This window comes from Corvus brachyrhynchos, unplaced genomic scaffold (genome assembly GCF_000691975.1).
Source record: "Corvus brachyrhynchos isolate BGI_N302 unplaced genomic scaffold, ASM69197v1 scaffold148, whole genome shotgun sequence".
NCBI classification, from domain to species: domain Eukaryota; kingdom Metazoa; phylum Chordata; class Aves; order Passeriformes; family Corvidae; genus Corvus; species Corvus brachyrhynchos.
In genome coordinates, this window is record NW_008239785.1 from 3,303,214 (window position 1) to 3,315,703 (window position 12,490).

A 12,490-nucleotide genomic window follows, 5' to 3' on the forward strand; every position below is an offset into this window, starting at 1 on the left:
CCCAGCTGGTTTGGCATCGCCTTCCTCCATGAACATCTCAGGAAGCTGCTCTAGAGCTCCTTTTTTTTTTTTTCTCTCCTTTTTTCTTCTTTCCCGATTAAAACGCAGTTGTTGGGGGTTGCTGGCAGCCACCGAGCAGCCGGGGCCGGTAACAGCGAGGGGACGATGGCAGGGACTGCCCCGGGACACCCAACCCTGCCGCAGGGACGGCTGCAAAGCCCCGAGGAGGTCCAGAAGGGCCCGGCCACGCGTGGTCCAGGCTCAAAAGCATTGGCAGTATCTGGCTGTCCATCCATCTGTCTGGAGTTAAATCCAGCCAGTCCCCCATCCCCCAGCCTGGCTGCCATCACACACTGGTGTCGGCGCTTTAATTCCCTTTACTTATTTATCATCGCAATTGTCTCTTAATTGTTTTGGCAGCCCCTCCAAGCCTCCTGGCGAGGGTGGGAGGTGCTGGTGTATAAATAAAGGCCATAAATAAATAAATCCGGTGGAAGGGGAGGGTATTCATCCAGGTTGCCCCAGGTGATGGCACCCATTCACCTGGGGCAGCTCTTCCCAGTTGAGTGCCCCAGATGCCTCGTCGGGTGACACGCTGGTCCCCGGGAAGCTCCAGTGTGGTCTTGGGAACTTTCCCTCAAATTGCGGCTCTCTGGCTCGAGGAAGCCAGCACACACAGCCGCAGTCAAACCTCAGCTGGTGTTGGGGCTGTAACAGCAAAGGGGAGCAGAAAAGGGAAAAAATTATCCAAAATCCCCAACCCACGTTTTGAATTAATTAGTGATGTCCCTGGTGACTCAGCAGAAGCCAAATGGATCTGCTTCATGTTTTATTGAAGGACTTTGCTGTGGAAGGCTGAGGACAGCGAGGAACAGGGCAAATGGGGTGCAGGGGGTGCTCGCAGGGGAGGTGGCCTCAGGATTGGGTGTCAGCACCCGGTGTAAGGCCAGGGCTATTCAGGGTGCCCCATGTGAATGCCCACGTCCCTGGCCATCATGGTGGCATTTGCATAATCATCTTTACATGCTAACTGGGATGGAAAAGCACAGTTTTTCTCCCATTCCTGGTGCCAGGTGCTGGGCACTGGTGGGAAAGGAGGTGTTTGGGGCATGACCAGCCCAGAGCCGGTGGGATCTGTGACCCCCAAGGACCAAGGAAGGGCCGATCTGCTCCTGCAGCACTTCCCTGCTCCTGGGTGCACAAGGAACAAAGCTTCAGGGAAGCAATAGTCTGGAAGCACCGCGTAGCAAAGCTTTCCAAAGAGGGGCTGGGTAATTTAGTGTTTAACAGACGTTGAGGGATATTATTTCTTTTTGGTGAAATTGTCTAATCAATCACTTTTTAATTCAGCCTGCTTTGGCACCCGGGACACCCCAGGAGGCTGTGGGTTGCTGTGCAGAGAGAAATATGGCTGGATCACTGCTGGGCACCCACCTCTGGGGCTCAGCCCCACTGTGGGGGGTGGGCTGTGTCCCCCCAAACCCACCCCCTGCCTCTGCCAGCTCTGACATCTCCATGGCACGTCCTATTTTCACTGCCCCATTGCTCAGCATCATAAGATCCATCCTGATGAGGAGAGGGGGAATGAAGCAGATCAGCACAGGTCAGCCACTGGGAAGGGGTTCCAATGGCAAGGAGATGCTGGTGCTGCTATGGGAGATGGTAACTCAGGTTAAGGCAGAGGGAACTGGTTAAATCACAATCCAGGACAGATACGGGGCCAGGAAGGTGCTGGGGACAGCTGCCATGCCTGTGCCTGAGGATGCCTGAGGGAGCAGCAGGTGCAGCCACCTCCTGGTTACTGCCTCCTGCCAGGCCAAAGCCATGGCACAAAACCTTCCCCAGCTGAGACCCTGCAGCAGGTGCCCTTCCCTGAGCCACTGACAGCTCCTGGGCTGCCCAAATCCATCCAGGAAAAAGGCTGGTGAGCACTTTCCCTAAACCTTCAAACAGCTGAATCCCCTCAGGGACACGCAGCTCCGTGGTGGTGGTCAAGCTTTGCCTAAAGCTTCTTCTCAGGTTCAAAGTTTTTCTTTCCCTGGCCATTGCTATTCCAAGCACTGCAATAGACTGAATTCCTCCCCGATGCCAGTTTGGCCTCAGATTTACAGCCCAAGCCCCAAAATCCGCCACTGCTTGTGAGGTCCTTCGAGAGAATCACAGCAGAAAGTGTTTATTTCCATCATAAAGATCTGCTTTAATATTTTAACATAAATCAAGCTGCGCTTTATGGTGATAATAAATTTGCTAGCAGAAACTGCCTTTGCAGCCTGAGGCAGCAGAGCAATTCAATTTGTTTGGCTTTAAGTGTAAAGAGCCATAATTGAGAAGGGGAAAGTACAGATGTTTTAATTGAGTTTGCAGCTAGCACCCAGAGTTGCAGGAGGCTAATAGAGAAGAGGTGAGGGTCTCCATTAGCCTCTCCACTTGCCATTTCTCCTTGGCCTGCACCCCCATCCGTCACGGCCATCCCCTCCAGGAATAGCTGCTCTGTGCCTAAGCACGAGGAAGAAAGAGATGGAAAAAGAAGTCAGACTAAACCAGATGTATAATGTGCATTTTATTGGTTTTAATCCCATTTTTGTAAAACTAATTACAGTCAGGACAAAGCATCACGTGTGAATCTGTAATAATGAATTGTTAGTGCTGATAATGGCCAAATAAAAATAGACTTATTCGTGATGAGCGAGAGGAGAGAGCTCATGCCCTGCACTGTGGGGTCACCTAGCATCCCCTCAGCCAGTGCTGGCTGCACTGAACCATCCCCTTCCTGCTTTCTCCAGTAACTTTTAAGGCATTGCTATGTCATGTTTTATATGAAAAATGTTCTCTTCCGTAGAGCTTCTTACTGTTAATCACCCCAATTCCAATTCCCAATTTGTTTTGCTGCTGTGCAAGGACAGCAGGTGTCTAGGAATTCATAGTTTTTTATCTGAGAAGCACTCATGCTCCTTGGGGAGCAAAGCCCTTCCCAGTAAGGAACCACGGCAAAGGCTGGGGCTGGAACACAAGCCCTCAGCATGCCACTGCATCCAAAACCTGGATTCCAGCAGCTCTTGGAGGTGCAGCCCCTCAGAAGTCACTGTCACACACTGTGTTGAGGGGGAGAGGGGGACACATGGGCCAGGGAAGAGAAGGCACATCTTTAAATGTCAGAGATGGCAGGAAAGAGGGTGCCAGGCTGGGCCCCCTCCCTTCCCCCTCAGTGGGGCAACCCTGAGAAGGGGAGGGTGAGAGGAGATGAAACAACAGAGAACAGCCCCGTTCCCTGGCTGCAATGAAACGTGAAGGCAGTGGAGGGCAGGGGCTGAGCCAAGAACCTTGCAAAGCATGGGCAGCCCAGGGCAGACAGCCCTCAGCCTCTCCATGAACCCACACCTGCACACTCGTGCAGAGGAACAGCCCCCTCAGCCTCTCCAGCTTCCAAAGGCTCATTTCATCAGCATTCAATTCCTCCCTCCAGCTCTGCCCAGCTCCCAGCTGCCACGCAGGTGGCTCCCAGCTCAGCTGCCCCATGGATCTGCCCCCCAAACTACTGCTGCCTAAACAAGACACCAGCACCAGCTACCTGTAAAACCCCTTCTTAATTTGGTACTGAAGATACCACATCAGCTTTGCAGGAGCACTTGGGGATGTTTAAACTCACTAGCAGGGGCTGTCAATGCCTGTTTGGGATCAAGCTGGAGAGAAGATGAACAGTCCCTCCAGATCCTCTCCAGGCAGCTCGGCAAGGACACAGTGGCGGTGCTCAGGCTTGAGAGGTGCAGGGTTTTGCTTTAAAAGCCATGAAGTGGTTTTATACAGCTCCAGGTACTTGCATATTCCCCCAGGAGGAGCACTTCAGGTCATATGGAAACCAGAAAGTCCTACTTGAAAACAGAGCTTGATTAAAAAGAGCTGCAGTTCAAAGCTTGCTTTAGTGAGCGATGACATTTAATACTGCAGCAAGTGCAGAGGGCAGGAGGATCTGACATGCACCTGGCTTTGAACCTGCTTTGATAACAGGGGGGTTAAAATAGTTCAGGTGAAAACTTTTAGAGTTCTTCCTTCTGTCAGGAAACCCTGGATGATCTGTGCCCAAGGGCTTCTGAACACAGGACCCGAAGACAGAGTGTGGTGTTACAGTGACCACACTCATCCTAAAAGCAGACTCACCTAGAGCTGCCTAAGGTAGGAGCAGCCCAATTCCGAGAGCAGCAGAGCAGGAGCAGCCCAAAGCCCACCCTGACCCTGTGCAGAAAGACAAGAGGGGGAATTCAAGCCCAGTTCCAGCAGGGTTTCAGGTTTTGCTCCCTTGTTTCGGGAGCTCTGCTGCTGCAGGCAGGGCTGAGCCAGGGCACAGCGCTTCCTCCTGGCACCGGCTCATTCCCCTGAGTTAACACCCACCTCGTTTCAAGGCTAATTACCCAGCGCGGGAGCCGGGAACGCATCAGTGTGCACAGCCGGAGCCTCTCGCGTGTCAGGACTGGGTAATTAGCACCTCCCCAGCCCACACCGATCCCGGCCGCTGGAGTCAGGGTCTGGCTGCTTGTACCAGCCCCAGGCAAAGCTGAGAAAGGGAGAAGGGCTCTGCCGGTGGAAAGCTCAGAGTCGCAAACCGGTGCTGAGGGAAGCAAGGCTGATTTCCTTTCCAGTGAAAAGAGCTGTACCCTGCATGCAGAGGGGCACTGCTCTGCCCAAATGGGCTGCCACAGCACTGGAGAACAGGATGGAAGTGTGAATGTAAACTCCCAGGCTGGAGAAATCCAGCTCTAAGCAAAAGATCCCCTATCCCAGGCAATGTGCATAAACATGATAATGCTTCTACAAAAAGAAAGTGTAACAGCACAAAATTATTTCCTTCTGAATTAGGTCTATTTCCACCCTTATGTTTTCCTTCAGCTGGCACAGAAGGTTGATCTGAAGGAGTCTCAGCAGAAAGAAGAGACTCAGTTCTCCCAAACTCCTGCTGGATTCTGCACAGCACATTCCTGCCTTTGGGAGAAGGGACATTTAGTGATGCAGCCAAGGCTGTCTCCTGTGTGCTGAGACCAGCAGCACACAGAGAGCCAGGGAGGGACAGACAGAGAATGTGCTGCTCTGACAGAGCCAAAGGCAGGAATGGCTGGACATTGTTTAATGGTGCAGGCTGCCGAGGGCTCAGCCCCAGGGCTTCGTCTGAGAACCAGAACTGTAACAAGGCTGAGTCCACTCCATCCACACCCAAAGTGGAGTGAAGAAAAGTCTGTGTCACCAAGCCAACGGCCTGGAAACTTCCCTTCACACTGCCTCTCCCCCTCACTGCACAGTTCCAGAGGGGGAGCTGAAATGCTGGAGTCTCTGGAGCTCCAGAGGGAGTGTGCTGCTACCCCTCATCAGAGCTTTGACTCACTCAGGACAATGTTCGCAGTTACAAACACGAAGCAAGAGAAGCCCCAAATGAGCACAAACACAATCCAGAAGGTGTGCCGGAAAGGGGAGAGGTGCTTGTTCACGGTCCCGCTGCCAAAGACCAGCTGAGTGTCTTTCCGACTGCAGTACGCAAGGAAAGCTGGGATGAGATACTGGATCCCATTCCCGGCATAGGCTCCCGTGATCCCCACCAAGGACTCCAGATCGTGAGTGCAGAAAGCCACCAGCACTGGGGGAATCAGCGTGATGGCAGGAAAGACAATCCTATCCACCACCCACGGGTAGGTGCCCCCTTCTCTGTGGAAAAGGGTCTTCCAGTTGTTGCGCAGGGTCACTGCAATGATGGGGAAGTTGGTGCTGATGGTGAAGACCGGGAAGAGGCCCAGGAAGTAGCGAATGAAGGCCACGCTGATGATCTCGCAGTTGGTGAAGTTGAGCGTGTACATGTCCATGAGGGTGTCGTTGCGGAAGCAGTAAATGGCAGTGAAGGACAGGAGGCTGTAGAACGCCAGGATCAGGATGTAATCGAGCACCACAAGCTTGTTGATGTGCTTCTTCTTGGAGATGGGAGTGATGAGGGATGGCAGGGAGTGCTGGCACATGAAGGAGTAGACGCACACCCCAAACAGATTGCGGATGCCCGACAGCTGGGCCATGGACGGGTGACCTTCAGCTTGGCCTCTGCCGATGCGGATGAGGGCCAGAATAATCATGAGGATGAAAGCTGGAGAGAGAGAAGGTCTCAGGTCAAGCCCAGGCCCGCACTCCCCATGACCCTCCTCCCATTGCACTGGCAGTCTTGGCACCAACTCTCTCCTGCTATGCAAGAGCATCTCCTTATCTCTTTGATGTACCACCTTATCTGAGGGTGCTACATCAAAGGCGAGGTGCAGAGGAATTAATCGTGATTTGCTGTCAGTGCCAGTCAGCAGATAAGGGAATGGGCTCAGGCATCTCCCTCCAGTCTCCTTCCCACAGGGACTCACCCTCCCACCCCCAAGAGCACAGGGCTGCCCTGAGCCCTTTGGAGGCAGAAGGCTGACATGGCTGGTGAACCCTAAGCCCTCAAGGGTTTTGGTCCATGGATGCTTCTGCCACACACACACACGGGTTAAATATCACCTTTTAAAAAAGCCTTAGAGATGTCTGAGCTCTGACTTGGCTCCAGTCAACCCCAGTAATATTCCTACACATTTCCAACCGGACTAATGTTTTCAAGACCTCCCCTACGCACACAGGAGCAGCAGCTACTACCATGCTTTCCTGTCCCTGGGATCTGTCAAGCATGATAGAGCAAGAGCTAGCCAGCCATTTCCTGGGCAGGAGGAACAGGCTGTCTGTAGCTAATCCCAGGGTGGAGAAGCCAGTCTGGAAGGGACTAAAGCAGCACTGAAGGACTGCTATTAAAATTCATCGTTTCTAGACACAAAGTCTGCTCGTCTACCCTTCAGTTATGTCAGGAAAAAGCCTAACAACATTTTACAAAGCTTATTACAAATAACAACATGCCAGGGACAAAATGAATTGAGAAGATTGGGCTAATGCCCTTATTACTCTGAGGGTGGAAATTTGAGCCAGAGCAGTTACTGTGAGACTCATTCCCAGCACGGCATATAAAACCAGCAGAAAACTAATTCTGGTGTCACAAAAATTGCATCAACCTGGGAAAGATGATCATCAGCTGCTGGAGTTAACAAGCAACAGGGAGAAAAGGACCTGCCTGGCAGGGCAGCAAGCAGTGAGATTTACAGTCTGGCACTGCAATGGGTGGGCCACTGTGGCTTGCACAGAGCTGTCCTTGCACCAGCCTGAGGCACAGGAACAGAGCCGTGAATTATCAGGTAATGAAAAAAATCAACAAAATGCTGAGACAACTACTACAGACAACTTTGAATGCCATTAATATAAATCCAGAGGAATTAAACAGAGCAGTGCACAGTTCAAATCCATAGGAGGCTGGCACCAGTGCTAGGAGCTGGGCAGGCTCACTTTGGGGTGACAAGATTATGGGCCTGCTCTGTGCCCAGTCCTGCTCCCCACAACAGGCGGCTGGAGATGGGAACCCCTGCCAGGGATGCAACTGGGGAAGACAGCTGCAGACCAGTTAGTGAATGCTGCCTCTCTTGTGCCCAGCAAGATCAGATTAACCTCACTGAACGTTGCCTCCCACACACCCCCAGCACTCTCCAAAACCCTCTCTCAGAAATTCACGTTCTCCTGCAGCAAACACCAGCTCCATGCTGAACCCTTCCCAAGCCACATGCTGCATTTCATCCTGTGCTGCCTCAGGAAACCTCTCCCTTCCAACTGTTTTCCAGTGACAGGGCACGTCTACCGGCCCTCCCCAAACACTGGACTGAAGGCAGCAGAGCCATTCCTTCACGGTACCACAAGGCCAGGTCGTTTTGGGAGTGCTAGGTTCTACTTCCTCCCCCAAGGGCAGTCACAGAGAGCTATGGAAGGCAACAGCTCATTGCTCTGGAGGTGTGCAATTCCCCTTGCCTTCACTCGAGCCCAGCAAGTGAGGGGCACTGAGAACACGGGTACAGTTGTTGTGCCTCCCCCACTGCTCCCCAGAGGGGTGATGCTTGCCAGCTGTATCTGCTCAGCAAGAGAGCCAGAGAGAGCTGTGTTCCAGGTGATGTGACATGGCTGCACTCCCTGGGGCTGCACATGCTACAAGGAAGAGGAGAAGATGCCCTGAGTAATAAAACAAAGCAGGTTGGGCAGCTCTGGAAATGTGCTGAGACTGTTCCTTTCCTGCTTGCCTGGGAGAGGTAGTCAGGCTCTGCAGCCCCATCCTGAGCTGGTCCCGTATCTGAGCTAGACGTGACTCAGAAGTCTCACACCTCTTCCCCTGCACACTAGACAGTGAATCTCCTCAGGCTCTGCTCAACACAGTAATGAGTGACCTATTTCCATCCCCCAAACCCACTCTTACCATTGGCTCAAAGCCCCACTTTCTGCACCAGTGCCAACAGGACCAGTTCAGGGGCACTTTCAGGCAGGCACCCCATCCTTGAAGTGTCTCCCACAGGCTCTCCTCTGCCCCAACACGTGCTTTTTTGGCAGGGAACACTGAAGGAACAGAGTTCTTGTGGATTCCCTAAATGATGGATGGTCTTTGGCTTAAGCAACTAGAATTTAATACATTTGTTTTTCATTAAATGTGCGTTTCAGAAATTTATTAAAATTACAAGGAGTGAGGATCCAATACTAAGATCCAAACTAGTTTTGCTTCCAACAAGATAAGCTCTGCTTCCCCTGCCTGAGCACTGGTGCTCTGCAGATGCAAGATCCTTGAGAGAAATGGTGCTGGGTAAACTGGACACCTCCCTTGCACAGTTCCAGCCTCAGAGAGGACAACAAAAGCCCTGCCCCACGGTTGTTTTCTCTCACTCCCTGTGGCAGAAGAGTTTCTCACTCCTGGAACTGGAGAGCTAAAACACTTGCATGTCAAATTTATCTCTCTGTCCCTGAGAGGAGGCAAACCCAAAAATGAAACTCTGAAACCTAGATATGATCTGGATGATAAGTCAAAATGAAAAGAAGATGACAGGCTGACTGACAGGCAGCTTTGAGCAGAAAAGAGGCAGCACAGGATCCTCAGGCACACACGAAGCTCCCACTCACATCCCCTACCCGGGACAGCAGGCTGAAGGCAGAGTCACATGACACTATTTCATGTCACCTATTGTTGTCACATCAGCTGTCCAACAGCGTTCCTTCACCACAAGGATCCTGGTGAAGTAAGACATGGATTCACAGAAACCCCTTGATGTGATCCTCTCCACACAGAACAGAGGACAAGCAATGTGTTCCAGGGATGAAACACCTTCAGACTATGATCAACAGCACCTGGAGCCACAAAGCAAGGTCAACAGTGATGGCACCAAGGATTGTTAGTTGGTTACATGAAAAATTTGCTTTGAGCCTTGTTTTATATAAATGCTTAAAAAGCAATCAAGGGTTTTGCTTGTCCTGATTTTTCCACGGTGTTAAACCCACTCCAAGCCCCCACACCACAGGCTTGGCAGTCAGCAAGGCACAGAGGCCACTTCTTGTCTCATCTTGTCTCCTCTAGGTGTTCGAGCATCATTTTTAGTGAAGGATATGAGTGAGCCTGAGGAAAAAAATAAAGAGGGGCTATGCCATAAAGGAAAACTTGTGAAGAATCTCATCCCAACCATCCAACTGCCTCTCCTACAGACTTTCTTTGTTCCCCTCACTATTTGAGGAACAAATGCTCTTCTCAGATAAAGCAGACCCTGCAGTCAGCTACTGCTGCCTCTCCTGCTTGACTCAGGAGATGTTGATTCAGAGACAGGGCAGTTCTGCTCTGGTTCTTGCAGGTGAAGTAAAGATGAATACGGATGAGCAGACATCCAAAGTAGTACAGTTTGGGAAATATGGGAGTCTGGGGATATTAAGAAATACATTTTTGTGCATTTTGATAGAAACATAACAGAACTGCAGAGAAGCAGTGGAGATAATTTAGCCATTCTGAGTTTAAGGATCATTTTACAAAGGCAGAGAAAACACCTCTGTAAATGAAAAATGGTGTTTGTACATGAGCTTCATCTCTCTGCAGAAAGGCTATTGCAGAAAAGAAAATAAGTCCAAGCCTCAAACACATTTTTTCCCTGTCATGGTAGGTTCCTGCAAGAACTGATGCTCAGAACAAGCTTCTGGCTTAAGCCCCCCCTTGCATCCCTGCAAGACATGGTACTTGTGACATGTTCACATCTTCTCCAGCTCTGTCCCTACTCCCATTCCTCCTTCTACAAGGAAAGCCTGGAGAGAACATCACCACACCTGCCTGCCATCCCTTCCAGGGACCCAGAGAGGCAGTGGGGAGCAGCCACCCCACGCCTGGCTGCTCCCCTACCCCCCAGCCATTTGTCTGAGCTGCTGCCATGACACGTTTGTGGCAGGGCCATCCGTCACTGCCGGCTGATGGTGTGACAGAGCTTTCCTGTCCAAGCAGAGAATCAATATGCCAGGAAATAATGATAACGGATCACCCTATCCCAACGCACGCCGCTTGCTTCCCTTTTCATACATTAAGCAGCATGATGGATTCCAAGAGGAAGATGTTTTCAGGAGCTTCCTAAACCCAGTCTCTTTAGAAAGGGGAAGATTTCTCCCCACCTCAATCCCCTATCAAGTCAAAACACAGCAGGCCACTCTTAAACAGAGGAACAGATCTCATTTAATTTAACATTAGGCAGCTCTTTCATAGAAAGGGCATAAAAATAGGAGCATCTGCTCTGTACACACTGAACAGCCCAGGAGCACATCGAGACAGTCCTACCTTCTGCATCCCCACCTGACACTTGTGCTGTCTACTTCCCTGCTGATGTCTTTCTAGGATGTTGGTGCCCCTTCTCAGAGCCAGCTGCCTTCCAGCAGTGATGTGGGCAAGCTGAAGAGCCCACTGCAGCTCTGGAACCACCAGGCATTCTGGATCCTGTGGCATTTGAAGTATTAAAGCACAGCTGGAGTTCAACATGCTGGCAGAACAAAGTATCTGAAATTAAGACATTGATTTTTAAATTTAAAACTCATTTAGCCAGTTTCTTTTGCAGAAGCTATATCCTGCCATTTGTTCATGATCTCCGGTTCTCCATAAATTCCAGAGCAGCAACTGATTAATTTCTCCAACCTTAGAGGGGGTTTCTGTATGAATTGACAGTAAAGAGGTAACATGAAAACCAGGTTTGCTTCATCAGATGTGGGAGCTGCAGTAGTTAAGGATCGGATTTGACAATGACAGAGCCTAAAACACCATCTCTAGGAAGATGAAGGATTTATGAGTGCAGAGATTGTGGGGAAGCAAGATGGATATATTCATAGAAGACAGCAATTCTCTGGAGAGAGACATCACAAGGAAAAGAGGAGGGAAATTACTTCCCAGAAGAAAGGTATGAGCAAAAGTTGTGGAACATCACTGTGGCTCCTTCCTCTAATGGAGAGCAGGGACTTGCAGGGACAGTGTTACCCTCCCTGCCCCAAAGCCTAAGGCAGAGTCCACATGGCAGGGGACTGTTGCTCATACACAGAAGTGTGACACAGCTTACCAAGAAGGCAAGAAAAAGCACCTCCACTCCCCCAGGCCTGGCTTGTACCTGCTGCCTTGGGCCAGGTGGAGCACCTTTCCTTCACAAAGGGAAATTCCATTTAAAAAGTACTACCAGGACTTTTTGGCTGTCAAAAGCAGTTCAGTGGAGCTTCTTTGCTCTAAGGGCATAATTTCCCTGCTTTTCTTTATCAGGCTTGCAATACCATAACCAACATTTACAAGTAGCTTCCCCAATTGTGGTAACAACTCCTGCCATGAAACCAGTGTAGCTGCCTCATCTCAGCCCACATCAGCTGGTCCCATAGACATCTGCACACCAGTAACAGTTCACAGGGAGAAAAATGGCTCTGCACTTGGGCATTTATCACAGATGCTTTTTCTCAACACATGGGAAGGAAAGAGCAGCCAGCAAGGCTTGTTTGCTTCTGGTGGAAAATTACCCGTGTAGTTTATGGTCCCCTCTCTGCCGGTCACCTTTGGCACAAGAACCATAAAGCCTCTGCAACCAGGACTCTGCTCTCAGCTCTGCTGCTGGCTTGGCCTATTAGCTCTGACAGTCACTTCTCTGTCCATGTCAGAATTTACTCTTCTGAGAGAAGGGAATAATACACACTTCAGTGTCGCTGTGAGCCCAAACTATGGCTGTGCATGCTTTGGAAAGAACTAGTTGCAGAGCACCCATGTCCCCTGAAATCCAGGTGCTCTGCAGACTTAGCCACATCTTGCCCATCCTGCCTTGGGCCCTACACAGCAAAGTTTTTTATCATCTTGTTCAACCAACATCCACTCTGAACAGAGAGCAACTTTTCATTCTGAAAACCTGCCTGGGCACAGTCATCCAGACCCTTCTGCAGGGTTGAACATGTCCTTATATTTCCAGCTCCCCTTCTTCAGCTCAGACTCATCAGCGTCTCCTGCTGCCTGAATAAAGTGCTCTTTTCAGGAGCATCATCTCCTCAGGCAGGATCTCAGTGGTCCCGTCCAGCACTGCAAATCACTCTCCATCTGCATCTGAAA

At 50.7% G+C, this 12,490-nt stretch overlaps 1 protein-coding gene across 2 annotated transcripts in view; it reads right to left on the reverse strand.

Annotated features, from left to right (window-relative positions):
• Positions 1 to 2,540: 2,540 nt before the first annotated feature.
• Positions 2,541 to 12,490, reverse strand: part of TMEM104 (transmembrane protein 104) — a 43,437-nt gene continuing 33,487 nt past the window's right edge. For both annotated transcript variants that reach the window (XM_017743261.1, XM_017743260.1), the window contains exon 9: positions 2,541 to 6,115. In XM_017743261.1, coding sequence (XP_017598750.1) covers positions 5,355 to 6,115 — 761 coding nt within the window. In that variant the 3' untranslated portion in view covers positions 2,541 to 5,354. The remainder of the gene's footprint in view (positions 6,116 to 12,490) is intronic.